General features: G+C 40.5%; 1 protein-coding gene across 2 annotated transcripts in view; it reads left to right on the top strand.

Annotated features, from left to right (window-relative positions):
- GRM3 (glutamate metabotropic receptor 3) overlaps positions 1-18,084 on the top strand; it is a 96,138-nt gene that overhangs the window by 61,075 nt on the left and 16,979 nt on the right. For both annotated transcript variants that reach the window (XM_039357565.1, XM_039357566.1), the window contains exon 3: positions 1,440-2,295. In XM_039357565.1, coding sequence (XP_039213499.1) covers positions 1,440-2,295 — 856 coding nt within the window. The remainder of the gene's footprint in view (positions 1-1,439; positions 2,296-18,084) is intronic.

Here is an 18,084-nt window from a genome sequence, read left to right as displayed (position 1 = left end):
ACAATCAGTACAAGGGTTACAGGCATCTCATCTGATTGCTCTGATTGTTGATGACGTCATAAGGTTCTTTAAGCTTTTATGAATATTCAGATCATTTTTGCAGTGCAATTTTCAAGATGGATGTGGCAGGAGGTAACTTTAAACAGCCATCACTTCAATTCTTTGAGGATATTTTTGTCTCAATTCTTTTCCTGTAGGCACAAATGTGAGAGAATCTGTTATACAGGGATAAAATCTTATTATATCCTAGTGATGCAATTAAAAGATTTAACTCTCACATTTGTAGAAATGCAGATATACTCATTTAAATATTCGACATCTGAGTCCAAACTGATTATACTGTAATAGTTCACTGAACAATCATTGATTCAATATAATCAATAACTTGCATTCTAGCAAAGGAATATCTAATTCTCAAAATTCAACGGTTAGATTTGTACAAAATGGTAAGCTAATTTATGGTTTCTGAATACCATACGGGTACATTTAATCCTATTCAATCTCCCCTTTGCTGCTACTGAGAAGAAAACTACAATAAACAGAAATGTTATAAGAAAGAACATGGTTATTGAATTATGTTTGATGATAAAACCAAGACTTCTGCTTTGTTGCTTTACTAAAACCTGTATTTGATTTCTGATTCTTACCCATTCATTAATTCTTTTCAAATAGGTATGTCATCTTATCTTTCTTCAACTGTAGTTCTGAAATTTGGTAGGTAGGTAGGTAGGTAGGTAGGTAGGTAGGTAGGTAGGAAGGAAGGAAGAAAGAAAGAAAGAAAGAAAGAAAGAAAGAAAGAAAGAAAGAAAGAAAGAGGGAGGGAGGGAGGGAGGGAGGGAGGGAGGGAGGGAGGGAGGAAGGAAGGAAGGAAGGAAGGAAGGAAGGAAGGAAGGAAGGAAGGAAGGAAGGAAGGAAGGAAGGAAGGAAGGAATCCAAGGATTCTATCATATAAAGTTAAAGAGAGAGAGATTTTTTTGAACAAAGCATCAGGAAGGAAAACATTGTTTAAGCCCAAACAATAAAGGAAGAATGCAAAAATGCATCAGACATCTCTCTAATTCACATAATAAATCATAATCAGAGTTGCCATCTTCTGTTACCATAGCCAATCTTAATAAAAGTAGTTTTAGTCTTAATTAGAATTAAAAAAAAATTTTTTTATCAGATCTACATCTTGGGGCTGGCATCCTATGAGATGCCCCAGAATCATCCAGAAGAGTTCAGATCATTCACAGAACTCTGGATCCATTCCTGGAATGAGGGTGCACCTTCTCTAGGCATCCTAATGCTGTTTCTCTCTCTCTCTCTCTCTCTCTCTCTCTCTCTCTCTCTCTCTCTCTCTCTCTCTCTCTCCTCCCTCCCTCCCTCCCTCCCTCCCTCCCTCTCTCTCTCTCTCTCTCTCTCTCTCTCTCTCTCTCTCTCTCTCTCTCTCTTTCCAGGTTGCAAACTTGCTCCGGCTCTTCCAGATTCCTCAGATCAGCTACGCCTCCACCAGTGCCAAGCTGAGTGATAAGACCCGGTACGACTACTTTGCAAGGACGGTGCCTCCAGACTTCTATCAAGCCAAGGCCATGGCTGAGATTCTGCGCTTCTTTAACTGGACGTATGTGTCCACGGTTGCCTCGGAAGGAGACTATGGAGAAACAGGGATTGAAGCCTTTGAACAAGAAGCCCGGCTAAGGAACATCTGCATCGCCACCTCTGAGAAGGTCGGCCGATCCAACATTCGAAAGTCCTATGACAGCGTCATTAGAGAACTCCTCCAGAAGCCCAACGCGAAAGTGGTCGTCTTGTTCATGCGCAGCGATGACTCTCGGGAACTCATCGCTGCAGCCAACCGGTTCAATGTCTCCTTTACCTGGGTGGCCAGTGATGGCTGGGGAGCCCAGGAGAGTGTGGTCAAGGGCAACGAACATGTTGCCAATGGGGCCATCACTTTAGAGCTTGCTTCCCATCCAATCAAAGAGTTTGATAGATACTTCCAGAGTCTCACCCCCTATACTAACCATCGCGATCCCTGGTTTAAGGATTTCTGGGAGCAGAAATTCCAGTGCAGCCTTCAGAACAGGAAAACCCACAAAAAAGCTTGTGACAAGCATTTGTCTATTAACAGTTCCAATTACGAACAAGAATCCAAGATCATGTTCGTTGTAAACGCGGTGTATGTCATGGCCCATGCCTTGCATAAAATGCAGCGGACAATGTGTCCAAACACTACCAAGCTCTGTGACAGCATGAAGCATTTGGATGGCAAGAAGCTCTACAAAGACTATTTGCTCAAAGTCAACTTTACAGGTAAACAATCAGCCTCTTCTGATGCTTTCCCTAGAAAATGGTTATAGTTTGGGGAGTCTAGAGAAGAAAAGATGGAGAAGAAGGGCAGTGAAGTAGCCATGAGTTCCAGGTGTGGCGTGGTGTGAAAATCCACTGGAAGGTATGTGCAGGAGTCAGTAGGAAGCATTTCTTTTGAAGAACATGCTCTTCCCAGTCAATGTAGTTGACTCAGATCTGGCTCTTTTTCTTTCATCTGCATTTGTCACATACACATGTGTGTTGATATCTGTGTGTTTTCTTCTCTTCAACATGTCCCCTTCTCAGAAGCTGCTTGGACAGGTCCCTGCAGTTTTCTTGGCAGTGTTTTTAGGACTGGTTTGCCATTGCTTACTTCCCAGGGTTGAGAGAAAGTGACCAGCCCAAGGTCATCCAGCTGGTTTTATGCCTAAGGTGGGACTACAACTCACCGTCTCCCCGTTTCTAGTCTAATGCCTTCACCATCACACCAAACTGGCTCTCTCCATTAACTTCCAAGTTAATATAGTTGATTCAGATATTGTCTCTGTTTTCATCATATGTGTGCACACATACACACACAGTCAATTCACTTCAGTTGCATTTTCAGTAATCTTCAGAGATCAGTTCAGGAATTTTTCCAGAAATCTTATTCAAAAGTTATTTGTGAGTTGAGTCTCTATAGCAGTAAACAGTATTAAAAACAGTCATTCAACTTTAGTTTGTCTGGGTTCCAAAGTGTTGCTTAACTGAAATGCTATAAGGAATATTCAAGCAAATCCTTCAGATTCTGTTTACTGTTCTTATCCAAATGATTAGCTAATATTTGCTTTTGTGCAGTTGCTGCTCCCTTGTTTTGATCATGCCATCCCATGTTATTTCATGGGATGGTAGGATGTTCTTTCAAATGTTCTTTCAAATATTTAGACTCCACCTATTCTTGTGGTTTAGTTAAAGGTGTCTTTCACTGCACAACACAAACATTTGTCTGGAAATAGCATTTTAAAATTAAATAAGCCAAAATAATGGATCAATAAATAACAACTGAAACAACTAAAGCCCAATTTAAAAGAGAAGTAAACATTCTATCTATCTATCTATCTATCTATCTATCTATCTATCTATCTATCTATCTATCTATCTATCATTTACCTATTTACCTAGCTACATATCTACCTATCTAACTTCTGGAAACAAAAAAGAATGATTTTTGCAGCAAATAACATAAAAATACAAGTTAAGTTTATGATAACTCCTGTTTTATATCTCTCTCTAGGTGCATCATACTTGCATTTTAATTGCAGCTTATTTTTACTATAGTACACACAATGCCAAATTATTTCTTTCATTGCTTGTTGCCAAATTGAAGGTGGGGGGGTGTCGCTGCAAATGAATATACAAATTATTCAACAGGTCTCAATGTTTGCACAAAAGAGAGAAATAGATGATGGATTAACTAGCTTTGGCAAAGTATTGGGGAAATCATCTGATTGGATGTGGCCAGGTAATCAATGATTCATGGTGAAGGGCAGTTTGCGATGATGAAAACATTAATTTTAATGTTGACAACTTTCGACATTATCGGCAAACAAGATGATGAATTGCTTGGAGGTACTCATAACAATAGCCTAATTTTGCAGAATGTTATACATATGCAAGTTCCCTTGATTTTCACACAATGTGTATGAGTCACTGAGCACAGCACCCTCGTAAAGGCCACATTCCATCTCTGTTCTATAGCACAAAATGTTTGCTATGGGTACCAGGAGATTTACTAGATGTTTTACTAGCAGAATACTGTGCTGCAGCTGCCAAAAAGGCCAACACAGTGCTAGGCTGCATTAACAGAGGGATAAAATCAAGATCACGTGAAGTGTTAATACCACTTTACAAGGCCTTGGTAAGGCCACACTTGGAATACTGCATCCAGTTTTGGTCACCATGATGTAAAAAAGATGTTGAGACTCTAGAAAGACTACAGAGAAGAGCAACAAAGATGATTAGGGGACTGGAGGCTAAAGCATATAAGGAACGGCTGCTGGAATTGGGTATGTCTAGTTTAATGAAGAGAAGGACGAGGGGGGACATGATAGCAGTCTTTCAGGGGCTGCCACAAAGAAGAGGGAGTCAAGCTATTTTCCAAGGCGCCTGAAGGCAGGACAAGAAGCAATGGGTAGAAACTAAGCAAGGAGAGAAACAACCTAGAACTAAGGAGAAACTTCCTGACAAATAGAACAATTAACCAGTGGAACAACCTGCCTCCAGAAGCGATGAATGCTCCAACACTGGAGGTTTTTAAGAAGAGACTGGACAGCCATTTGTCCGAAATGGTATAGGGTTTCCTGCCTGAGCAGATATTATTATTATTATCGATCATCGCACAGTCAGCCAGATGTTCAGACTGGATTTGGCATTTTGTCTACCTATCGAGTCCTTACCCAGGACCTGGGATAGGCAGATGTGGATGTTTGATGGTATTACAGATATCGTCGCAGGATGGAAGCAGTTCCTAATAAGGCCGCCTTTTGCAATTGACTAATAGCAATTTGTCAATGCCAATGGTGTTCAAGTGGTGCTCCAGTTGTTTTGGGATTGCACCCAAGAAGCCTATGACTATTGGTACTACCCTTGCTTGCTTTATTATTATTATTATTATTATTATTATTATTATTATTATTATTATTATTATTATCATCATCATCATCATCATCATCATCATCTAGCTGAAAGCTATATACATTGTAGGAAGCCTGTCCAAATAGTAGCAATGACTGTATTTTGGAAATATCTTGGGCAAGAATTCCTCAAAGTGCGGCCAAAACAAAAAGTCATTATGGCAACCATGATGGTACAATCAAAATCCTGCCTTTTTATGTGCAATATATATTAAAAATTGGTAATTTGCACGATCACAGCCCCATCTTGACCTTCCTATCATATCTTGTGGACAACTGTGGTCTATAACACAGGGCAAGATTGTAAGCAAATATTGTCTATATCTAAAATGAGAGTTCTTTTTCTTCAGGCAAATAAGGCATAAAGTTATAAAAAAAAGCAGATCCGCTAATAGGTACGTAATTTGGTTTTATGCATACTTATTCAGGGCATGGATGCTCATCCAGGGTCACTCCTAATAAGTCTAGATATTTGCCTTCCTCAAATGAAGTTTCTAGAAACATTCAACAGCTACTTTCATCATCCTCATCCATCCATCAATTCTGTTGCCAGAATTGGATTGAGGTGCAGAAAAAGAAGGATATGAGATGGTAGCTAGAAGGACAGACTAAGATTAAAGAATTGCAGGTTTAATTCCCCAGCGGTCCTCATTTTTTATATGATGATTTTTAACCTAGATGAGCAGGGAAAATCCAGTCACCTACAGCGTCTTGAGAAAGAATCAACATTAACGGAAGAAGAAATCTAAAAGCAGAAAGAAAATGAGCCTGGCAACAAGCTTGCTTGCTCAATCAACATCTTTTTTTGGAATCCGGATGCCATCTCTGTGTCAAATTGGACCTTTGTGCTCGGATTATCTTCCAAATTGTGGGTGGGCCAACAGCAGAAATATTAATTGTGGCATTACTACAAAATGCATCCCAACAGGATGAACAATGCTATGCTTTTGGCCTGAGATCCTAAACATCAACATTCTTCTCAGAGATGGAGTTACTCAGCATTCTTGAAGACCCTCCATTCAGTGTGGAGAAGAATCACATGAGAGTAGTAGATACATCAGGCAATGTCCACCTCCAAGCACTCTTAGGAGGTGGGGGGAACCATTTCATTATCAGTAGAAAGGTCTTGGAGTACAGCTGGAGAAACCTAGCAAGAAAAAATACATTGCAATTATTCATCTTTCACTGCAGGCTGCCTCCAGGGAGTAGTAAAAAATTGAAGAATTTGGCCATGATGGTGTGATCAGAGTCCTGCAGATCATTCCTTGGGGACCTTCCTGCTTTGATAGTTAGCTTCAAATCTGATGAATACACACCCAAAACAGACTTTTCTCTATCTAACAGTATAGGACCAATTCTCCTGTCTGCTAATTAACCTGGCCACTAATGACCAGATTTTGAGAATTGATGATGCACCACCTCTGATCTCCAGGTTGGAGAGAGCTGGTGTCAAATTTCTGCATAAATCTAAGTGCAGAGAAGAGCAACAAAGATGATTAGGGGACTGGAGGCTAAAACATATAAAAAACAGTTGCTGGAATTGTCTAGTTTAATTAAAAGAAGGACAAGGGGGGACATGATGGCAGCATTCCAATATCTCAGGGGCTGCCACAAAGAAGAGGGAGTCAAGCTATTCTCCAAAGCACCTGAAGGCAGGACAAGAAGCAACGGATGTAAACTAATTGAGAGAAGCAACCTGGAATTAAGGAGAAATTACCTGACGGCGGGAACAATTAATCAGTGGAATGTCTTACCTCCAGAAGCTGTGAGTGCTCCAACACTGGAAGCTTTCAAAAAGATAACCATTTGTCTGAAATGATATAGGGCAGGGGTAGGCAACCTTGGCTCTTTTATGACTCGTGGACTTCAACTCCCAGAATTCCTGAGCCAGCCATGCTGAGGGGAAAGGGAGAGGTTTCCAAGCTGAGCCATGCTGGCTCAGGAATTCTGGGAGTTGAAGTCCACGAGTCAGAAAGCGGCCTAGGCCTAGGCCAGAGGTAGGCAAGCTTGTCTCTTTTATGACTGGTGGACTTCAACTCCCAGAATTCCTGAGCCAGCCGTGCTGAGGGGAAAGGGACAGGTTTCCAAGCTGAGCCATGCTGGCTCAGGCATTCTGGGAGTTGAAGTCCACGCGTCATAAAAGAGCCAAGGTTGCCTACCCCTGATATAGGGTTTCCTGCCTGAGCAGGGGAATTGGACTTGAAGACCTCCAAGGTCCATTCCAACTCTGTTATTCTGTTAAATCTGGATCTGACTTTCTTTGAAAACTTGACTGCCTAACTTTCCCTGCCTTGGCTAATTTCTCCAGAAAACAAACTTTTCCTACACAGAGAGACAAAAAAGAGTCCATCTGGCATCATGTTTTAAATGGCTCACCGATCTACCTGTCTCTTCTAATCTTGCCTGTTTCCCTGCAAAGCAGCATCTGTGTTTGTTTTCCTGACATTTCCTTGGATTTGGGTGGAACTGCTGGCTACCTCTTGATTCGTACTGCCAGACCTCAAAATAGAACAAAAGGCATTTGCAGTTGTTTGTCTTGTCATTTAGTCAACAGAAGCTGTTGGCTTTATCTAGTTCTGTTAAGTCCTCCCTTGCCTCAGGTAATATATATATATATTGATTCAAAGCAGTTGAATTCTACCTCACCTCAAACACTCCTTGAACCGAGGGCCCAAGACAAAGAAAAGGCTAAATAAATTAATAAATGACATAACAGCAAGATGAACTATAAATATCTCGGTCAGGTCAAGTCATTTAAAATCAGAGGTGGTTACCATGCCAGAGATGGAAAACTCAGGATTTTTTTTTTATTATTATTTTTTGTGGGAAGACACTCAGAAAGTGGCGTAACAGACACAATCCAATATCTCGGTACAAGGATGCAGGCACACTGCTTGTCACTTGCGATTTGCCAGTCCAGGATCAACAGCGACACTCAGCGAGTTCATTTGTGGTACTTGAACACAAGACTTCTGCTTCAGTTTGAAAGCAGCTCCTGGCTTCTTTGTTCTTGCAACGTCCGCAGTGTTGAAGAAATAAGCTGATGGATTTCTGATACGGTTCTACTGTAGGTAAACCGGCTGTAAAACTAGGGTGTTGTGGTTGTGGAATATTTGTGGAAGTCTTTCTTAACAGCCGAGACCAAATAAACTAGGGTGAACTTGGCAAGTGGTGGTTCGGATTTCCATCTTTCCTTCATGTACTTTACTTGGACACTTCTTCCAGGGAGGACATAAACACTGTGTCTATTGTTCTATCTACCATTCTTTTTTATAGAAGGTTGGAAACAAATCTCATAGAGGGGGTTATTAAATAAATAAGGAAAATAAAGGAAAGTCAAGAGGGCAGCCACAAGCATGCAATCAGAACCCCACCCCTTTGATGTCCATCATGGCTGTCTAAAAAAAGGCGGGTCTTCGGTCATGTGAATTGTGCTTGACATTTTTAACCCATGACTCCCTCTCAGCATCATGGAAGCAGGAGATTCGGTTCCTCTTCAGGGTAGCTCTCTGGAAAATTAACAGATTAACAGAGTTGGAAGGGACCTTGGAGATCTTCTAGTCCAACCCGTAGCTCAAGCAGGAGACCTTGTACCATTTCACAAAGGTTGCTGTCAGTCTCTTCTTAAAGAGGAGGAGGAGGAGGAGGAATAACAGACTAACAACGTTGGAAGGGACCTTGGAGGTCTTCTACGAGACCCTATACCATTTCAGACAGGTGGCTGTCCAGTCCATTCTTAAAAACCTCCAGTGATGGAGCATCCACAACTTCTAGAGGCAAGTCATTCCACTGGTTAATTGTCCTCACTGTCAGGAAGTTTCTCCTTAGTTCTAGGTTGCTTCTCTCCTTTTTTAATTCCAGAATGTCTCTGGAGTGGTGACATTCAACTGCTCCTCTCCATTTCCAGAGAAATTCTAAAAAAGCTTCATTCCAGCTCAAAGATGTCTTTATTTTAGTGCCGATTTTCTCTACCATAAGCCATTTGAGGGGATACGGATTTTCAAAAAATATTATTTTCTAGCCATATGAACATTTCAAATACAGCAAACAGTCTAAACAGCTAAAATAACAAATGTCACCACAAGCCACTCCTAGTCATTAAAGATGCTACTAAAAATAAAGGTTATGAGTTAATAAATGAAATCTGCACGTAGAAATGACCACTTGGGAGCCAATGTATAAAAAGAAATGTATTTTTAGCTAAACTTCCAAAGGTTTTAGCAAAGACTTTAAAACCAGTCACCACAAAACAGGAACCTGCTTTCCTATAGTTGGAGCAAACATCTTTTATTATAACAGCTGCTTGTCTTCTTATCATGGAAATAAAATAAAGGCTTTACTTGATGAGTGCGTCAATTTCCCCAAACTATTTATTCTTTCCAAAGTGCCGTTCCAAAAGAGGTGACATTTTGTCTCAAAACCAGCATTTACTAAGAGAGTCAGAAAAGATGGGGCCCACACTGGCTTCATTTAAAATGGCAGTTCCTTGGCACCAAGATGCCAATCAAGACTTTGTTGCTCTTTCCAAGACCTTTTTCAAGGATGAGCCAGCCGTGTGCTGCAGCTGCCAAAAAAGCCAACACAATGTTAGGCTGCATTAACAAAGGGACAGAATCCAGATCACGTGAAGTATTAATACCACTTTACAATGCCTTGGTAAGGCCACACTTGGAATACTGCATCCAGTTTGGGTCACGATGATGTAAAAAAGATATTGAGACTCTAGAAAGAGTACAGAGAAGAGCAACAAAGATGATTAGAGGTCTGGAGGCTAAAACATATAAGGAACGGTTGCTGGAATTGGGTATATCTAGTTTAATAAAGAGAAGGACCAGGGGGTACATGATAGCAGTGTTCCAATATCTCAGGGGCTGCCACAAAGAAGAGGGAGTCAAGCTATTCTCCAAAGCGCTGGAAGGCAGGACAAGAAGCAACGGATGGAAATTAATCAAGGAGAGAAGCAACCTAGAACTAAGGAGAAACTTCCTGACAGTTAGAACAATTAACCAATGGAACAACCTGCCTCCAGAAGCAGTGAATGCTCCAACACTGGAAGTTTTTAAGAAGAGACTGGACAGCCATTTGTCTGAAATGGTATAGGTTTCCCGCCTGAGCAGGGGGGTGGACTAGATGACCTCCAAGGTCCCTTCCAACATCATCATCATCATCATCATTATTATTATTATTATTATTATGGAGAGCTGTATTAAAAATACAGTGACTATATTTTCTTGGACAAAAATGAATGGTGAACCTGAAAAAACGATAGATCTGGAAAAAAAGTTCATAAGGGCTAAAAATATTTTTATTTTATTTATACCTTTTTTATTTTATTTTATTTTTAACTTGGTTTGACAAAAGAATATACAAGAGCAAAGCCAAAAATACATAAATAAATTATTAAATTAAATAAATTTAAAGGGCAGCTTTCTGAAATAAGGGACCGTCCTTTATAATAAGGAACCTGTGGTGGCTATATTTTCAAGTGGAAGCTGACTGTGAAAATGATCATTTTTGTCTGGATCAGAATGTTTCTTGAAAGAAAGTCCTTCAGCAAGGACATAGTTTGATATTTGGAGCTGGGCTGTGTGATTTTACACAACAAGTTTCCATAACTCTGATGATTGTTCATACTAGCTGGGACATATGGAAAATGTAATCCCTAACATCGAAAAACCTGGCCTACTTCTGGATTACAAAGTTATCACCCATCAAAGTTGCTGGATGAGTTTGGGCCCATTTTCAACCTGACCAAACCTCACAAGGTTTCATAAATTGTGAAAAACCCATATCCCACCTTAATTCCTTAGAGGAAAGGCAAAACAGAAATAAGCCAACAAAAATTCACCTTCTGCATCCCACAGAAATTTATAACCCACATTGGAAGACCTTGCTAGACTGATTTTTTTTTCTTGAATCACAATAGTTGAGAGTTAAAGGCGTGAAAACAAAATTGGTCTTCTCATCACAATCTCATGACTAACCTGACAAAATGCATATTGTTTACTCTTCCACAAAAATTGCTCTACAAGCAGATAAGATCTTGCGGAAATTAATTTATACAACAGTATTTAATAGCTGAGTTCTGCTGACACATGAACTAGGGTTTCTACGGGGAACTATTTTTGTTTTCCTGAAATAAGCCACTTTACTTCAATTGCTCTTTTTTAAAAAAAAAGAAAAGAAAAAGTTGGCTGGAGCATATTTTCCATCTTGATCTCTACCTATTCTCCTCTTTTGAAGAAAAAAGAACAAAAGAGAGTGGGATTTTCTGGACCTCCAGAAGTGAAAAAAAAAAAAAAAGACATCTTGAGAGTCCATTTCCATGGTAACCACTCCATTCAGGTAAGGAAGTAAATAGGGTCATTGGCCTGCAGCACACATTCTCCCCAGCCATACACATGACAGCCCTCCTAAGCCCCCACCTTCTGTGCCACATATATATCAGCTGAGAATTGCAGCTGAGTAAAATCTTATTTTTTTAAAACTATTGTAAGGTAGAATAATATAGAATAATGTGAAATAATAATAATAATGAAAAATCATTAAAACAATGATGTGTCTGCATAATTACTGGAATAAAGCTGTGTTAGCAATCTGTGACTAACCAAATGTGCATTGCACTTGGAAACAATGTATGTAGCAGATTCTTTAAAGTATTATTCTATCCCAGATGACTTCAAAATATACACTGGAGTTGTCTTATTGCAACTCAGTGTATACCCTGCCTTTATTTTGTACACATCAAGGGGTGTACATAATGCTGTTGCCTCTTATGCTCCTCAATATAACAACCCTGTGAGATAGGTTGGGTGGAAGGACAATGACTGATCCAAAATCACTGGCTTTCAACCATAAAAGAGAACTAGAAGTGATGGTCTCCTGGGTTCTAGATTACTATCTTCTACATTAAACTGGCCCTTGTTATAACGGTACATCTTCTGTCTAATATAGAAAGTCAAGAGCACAAATATTTTATTCTTTTGAGCCTCCTTCACCCTCAGTGTGAAAGCTACTTGTTATATCGCAATGTGCTGAATCCTAAATCTGGGCAAACAAAACGCAATCCCAGGATTCCCAGAACATGAGATTATCAAAATATGCTGGACCTTTCTGGTCTTTGCACTCTATGGTTCTACGCCGATTTGGTTTTGCCTTCCCTTCACAAGACATGTTTAAACAACGGCTGGTTTCCTGAAACATAGATTGGGCCAATCCCACTTTAACTTAGCTTTAGCCGTCACATTCAGATTAACACTTAGTTTACTTTTGCAAATCTCATAAACAGTTGAAAAAGTTGTGCTTAGCTTGGAGAAGAAAGGGAGACAATGGTCCTTATGGACTTCAAACAACTAAAAGGCATCCTGTAGGCCAGGGGTGTCAAACTCAATTTCATTGAGGGCCGCATCAGCATTGTGGTTGCCCTCAGGGGGTCAGGTGGTTGTGGCCAGGGTGGGTGCAGCCTACTGGGTGGGCATGGCCAGCTCTACATTGTCTGCATCAAGGGTGCCTGTGGGGGTCTGGGCAGGAGTGGGACAGATCTGAGGGTCTCTGGCAGAAGGGGGTAGGACCAGGGCAAGTGCCAAGGCATGGTCCACTGGAGGAGCCTCAGTTCCTCTCAGGCCATGCGGAGGAGGGGGGCTTATGGAGCTAAGACTGAATGCGTTTCAGCATAGATGGCCACCACAAAATTGTACATTGGCTCCTGGCTGGCTGGGCTAGGGCCAAGGCAGAGGGGGCCGTTCCCTCACTGTTTCCAGGATGGCTTCATGGGCCACATGAAACTACTTCGCGGACCACATCCAGCCCGCAGGCCTTGTGTTTGACATGTCTGCTGTGGAACATTGAGAACAGTTGCTCCAGATGTTAGGACTAGAAACATAGGGTGGAAATTGCAGGGAACCAATATGGGAAGAGACTACTGAATAGTTTCAGCTGATTGACCATGGATACTCTTCCTTAGCAAGTGGTAGAGAGTTGGAGATACTTGAGCAGAAGCTGGATTGCTATCAAGCAAGAATGTTTGAAGGACTCTTGTATTTTAGATCTTTCTGGACAGAATGTCTCCAGAGGACCATCCACTTCTATGCATAACAAATTCCTTCCTTTCTTCTCACATTATTCATTTGAGTGAAACAGGACTTCTACTGTGAAATTATCTGTAGTAATATTAAAAGATTTGCTTAGTCGGTACAGGCAGTCCCCAAGTTAAGAACTTCCAACTTCAGGGCAAGTTGTGCTTATGAAGAGGCTGCTTATTACTAAAAATGGCCGACAGCTGTCTCCTTCCTCAATCCAATGTACTGAAGCTACACAATGTTTTCGTGAACCCCTGAAGCTGTGTGTGTTTTTAACAAACAGCCTGTTTTCAAAAGTTTGTGAAAACATTGCACGGTTTCAGAGTTTGCCAGCTCAAGAAAGGACAATCCCGTCCATCATTTTAGTAATAGTCTGTAAATACAAGTTCTGAGCCACATACAAATTCAAGTTAAAAACAGACTTAGGAATGGAACTTATTCTTAACCCAGGAAGTAATTTACATAACTTTTTTTTAAAGTGTTTAGCTGACACTGTTCATGCTTTTGTTATCATACGGTAGAATTATTTTCCATCTGATTTATTTCTTGGCACAATACCCGGCTTGTGAAGAGTTAACTCTTCAGATTAAAAACTTGCCCAAATGTGAGTTAATTCAAGGACTATACAACCCTGGGTGGTTATTTTTTAATATCCTTGGGATTTTCCTGAAGATCTCTGTAGAGATTATGGGGGTAACCAGCTAGGAAAGCACCTTGCATATTCCGTGTTATCTCTTTGACAGAATAATGCTCTTTTGTTGAAGATCCAACAATTTTGTGTTGCTGAAAACAGCAAACTTTAAGCTTCTTATTTGAATAGAGACGGTTAAATATGGTGGAAACTCCTCTGAAATCCAGATCAGGCCAGGTTTTTCCAAAAGTAGCTTGCAGAACAGTGCAAATAATGAAAGCCAGAGTATAGCCAGCAAGGAGCTCTTAGGAATAAAGCATAAATGCAAAGGCATGTAACAAAGATGGCAAATGGATGGAATGGTTCATAGTGTCAAGGATTCCTTATGAACAGTGATGGGGCTGTTGAAAAACATACTTATTGTATTAGGAAGCAGTGTTTGGGTCATTTCAAAAAGCATAGCAGAGCTGAATCTCATTAAAACGTAGACTGGAAGACCACAAAGAAATCCCAGTATAACAGAATAATAGAATAGGAAGGGACATTGGAGTTTTCTGCTTGGACAGGAGACCCTATACCAGTGGCTCTCAACCTTTCTAATGCCGCGACCCCATAATATAGTTCCCCATGTTGTGGTGACCCCGAATCACTTATACATCACCGGGTGCCAGGGGCGTGGCCAAAGAAAAGGGGGAAAAATGGCGGACAGCCTTGTTTGGCGACCCCCGTGAAATGGTCGTTCGACCCCAAATGGGGTCCCGACCCACAGGTTGAGAACCACTGCCCTATACCATTCTAGACCGTTGTCCAGTCTCTTCGTAAAAGCCTCCAGTGATAGAACAACCACACTTCTGAGGGCAGGCTGTTCCACTGGTTAATTGTTCTCATTGTCAGGAAATTTCTCCTTAATTCCAGGTTTCTTCTCTCCTTGGTTCGTTTTCATCCATTGTTTCTTGTCCTGCCTTCAGGCACTTTGAAGAATAGCTTGACTCCCTCTTCTTTGGGGCAGCCCCTTAGATATCGGAAGACAACTATCATATCACCCCTAGTCCTTCTTTTCACTGGACTAGCCATACCCAATTCCTGCAACCGTTCTTTATATGTTTTAGCCTCCAGTCCCCTAAGCACCTTTATTGCTCTTTTCTGCCCTCTTTCCAGAATCTCAACATCTTTTTTATAATATGGTGATCAAAACTTGACACAATATTCTAAGAGGTAATATATATGTCACATGATCTTGATTCTATCCCTCTTCTTAGACTGGGAAACTGGGAAAGAAAGCTTTCTGGAATAAGCAGTTCTGTATCCTTTGCAAGAGAATTGATCAGGATATGTTCATGAAGTCTCCATTCGTTTTGGCAATCTACAAGATCCCAAGGCAGTTCAAGTTCCTCTGTCTCACATAATTGGGATGTACTGTAATTTGACTTAGTGGGAAAAGAAATGTGGGGAAAAAAATCTGCCTTTTATGCACATAGTTTTTCCCAGTTTTCCATTCTCCCCTGAAATGTAAAGACATCGTTCAGACGTGTTAAAAAGATTTAAAGTGATATAGCCTACCTGAACTGAAAAATCAATGCATTTAGGAGCCTCAGTGGAATCTGTGGTTGACTTTCTTTGAAAAATATAGTAATTTACTTTGAAATAAAGCTTAAACGGGAATTATTTTAAAAAGAAGCACATGTTTAACTTTTTATTATTACAGAGGGAAAAAAGAAGGAAAGAAAACATTTTCCTTCTTTCTTTTTCTCTATACAATCTTTTAGAGATCAGATATCATGCAGACCTATCGCACAAACTAAAACATGTGAGTGATATATATTGTGTATGTTTCTATCTACATTAAACCTTAAAACTAAAATGTATTCAACAGTAGAAAAAGTTGGAAATTTAAAAGCTAAGATCAAGATTTTTTAAATGATTTCCCATAAACAGAAATTCTAGAAATAAAATGCAGGGGAGGTGTGTGTGTGTCTGTCTGTCTGTCTATCTGTCTATCTGTGTGTGCGTGTGTGTGTGTAGGGTTTACTTCATATCCTTATATAACTGACAGCTATGAACCATTATTTTTCTCCCAATCATAACAATGTGCAGAATTCATTTACATCGTCCCCTACTTCATTTCCAGACCATGGATGCCTGGTCCACCAAAACACCCACATTTATTAAATAAAACAAAAAACCAAAAAACCAGTGAACAGTGCTGCTGCATTGCTCTTAAACAAGCCCAGGGAAGAACAGTGACTCTGAAATGAGATATATTTTTTTTAGCCATAAAATAAGCAGGCACTTAATTTAATTCTGCAGGGGGAAAAATATGAAGGAAGGGAATCCTGAACCCAACTAATGTTGTTATTTTTAACTCTCTCAGCTTATCAACTGACTAGGCTTCAGCAAAGGGCTGTTATATCTACAATATTTGCTCTTAGATAATGTCCTCTGGTGAATGACTAAATGGGAAAAAAAATAATCTAAATCTCTCTGTCTATTTCTTTATCTCTTTATCTATCTATCTATCTATCTATCTATCTATCTATCTATCTATCTATCTATCTATCTATCTATCTATCGTCTATCTAGTAGTTCTGATGTTTTCTATTCTATTCCAGTAAAAAAAAAATCTGTTCTGTTCTGTTCTGCTCAGTTTGGTTGGTTCTGGTCTAGTCTAGTCTAGTCTATCCTATTCTCTAAGTATAATCTATCTATTTATCACCTCTATTTCTATCTATCTATCTATCTATCTATCTATCTATCTATCTGTCAATCTGTCTATCATCTATCTATCTGTCAATCTGTCAATCTGTCTATCTATCTATCTATCTATCTATCTATCTATCTATCTATCTATCTATCTATCTATCTATCTATCTATCTATCTTATAATCTATCCATACATCCATACATCTGTACAACCATCTATCTATCTGGCTAGCTATTTAGCTGACTAGCAATTTAACTACATAGCTGTTATTCCCTGTTCCAATGCCTTGTGTTTTGTCATTGGATATGTGGTTTCCAGTCTAGAAGCTGAAGCAATGAGAAGTCAAGGAGAGACTAACCACTGCTGATGCGTAGGGTTGTCCACACAAGGCCATCCCCCCCCCCAAAAAAACCCAGCTAAAAATTGAATGGGGCTTCAGTCACACTGTTAGGGCAGCCTTCTTGATGATTTTCACCACATCCTCCAGATCCTTCTGTGGTGGCAATCAGAACGTTCTCTTTCACTCTCTCGCTAGAAACATCAACAGCACCATGGGCAGCTCCTTTTGCTCTCAGATTGCTGGGAAGTGGGGGAAGGAGAGAGAGCCAGATAATGTAATGCAGGGATCCCCAACCTCTGGTCCGTGGACCAGTACCAGGCTGCGGCATGCCAGCAACCAGTCCGCACAAATAAGCAAAGCCCCATCCATGAGATGCAGGCAGCACACAAAACCACACACCCTCTGGTCCATGGAAAAATATCTCTCCACGGAACCAGTCCCTGGTGCCCAAAAGGTTGGGGACCTCTAGTGTATTGGAAGTAGAAGTGTATTGGAAGTAATAGTAATAGTAGTAAAGTTGGAAGGGACCTTGGAGGTCATCTAGTCCAACCCCCTGCTCAGGCAGGAAAGCCTACACGATTTTGGACAAATGGCTGTCCAGTCTCTTCTTAAAAACTTCCAGTGTTGGAGCATTTACTGCTTCTGGAGGCAAGCCGTTCCACTGATTAATTGTTCTCACTGTCAGGAAGTTTCTCCTTAGTTCTAAGTTGCTTCTCTCTTTGATTAGTTTCCATCCATTCCTTCTTGTCCTGCCTTCAGGTGCTTTGGAAAATAGCTTAATTCCCTCTTCTTTATGGCAGCCCCTGAGATATTGGAATACTGCTATCATGTCCCCCCTTGTCGTTCTCTTCTTTAAACTAGACATACCCAATTCTAGCAACCGTTCCTTATATGTTTTAGCCTCCAGTCCCCTAATCAACTTTGCTGCTCTTCTCTGCACTCTTTCTAGAGTCTCAACATCTTTTTTACATCGTGGTGACCAAAACTGGATGCAGTATTCCAGGTGTGGCCTTACCAAGGCATTGAAGAGTGGTATTAATACTTCACCTGATCTTGATTCTATCCCTCTGTTAATGCAGCCTAGCAATGTGTTGGCCTTTTTGGCAGCTGCAGCACACAGCTGGCTCATATTTAGGTGATTGTCTACTAGGACTCCGAGGTCCCTCTCACAGTTACTACTATTGAGCCTTAGCAGTTTCTGGGCAGGTTCTCAGCTTTTCTCCACAGCCCCTTGTTTAGTCCACGTCTGCTCTATGTTGGGGAAGGATCAACTACAGTACAGGACCATCATCTTCCTTCTCCTTTTCTCTTGTCCAGCTCTATCGCCATTACCTGAGCTAGATGAGCATCTGAGCAAGCATCCATTCTAC

This window comes from Crotalus tigris, unplaced genomic scaffold, assembly GCF_016545835.1.
Source record: "Crotalus tigris isolate CLP2741 ecotype Arizona unplaced genomic scaffold, ASM1654583v1 scf7180000018925.3142382, whole genome shotgun sequence".
Taxonomy (NCBI): domain Eukaryota; kingdom Metazoa; phylum Chordata; class Lepidosauria; order Squamata; family Viperidae; genus Crotalus; species Crotalus tigris.
This window is presented reverse-complemented; position numbering and strand designations above follow the sequence as displayed.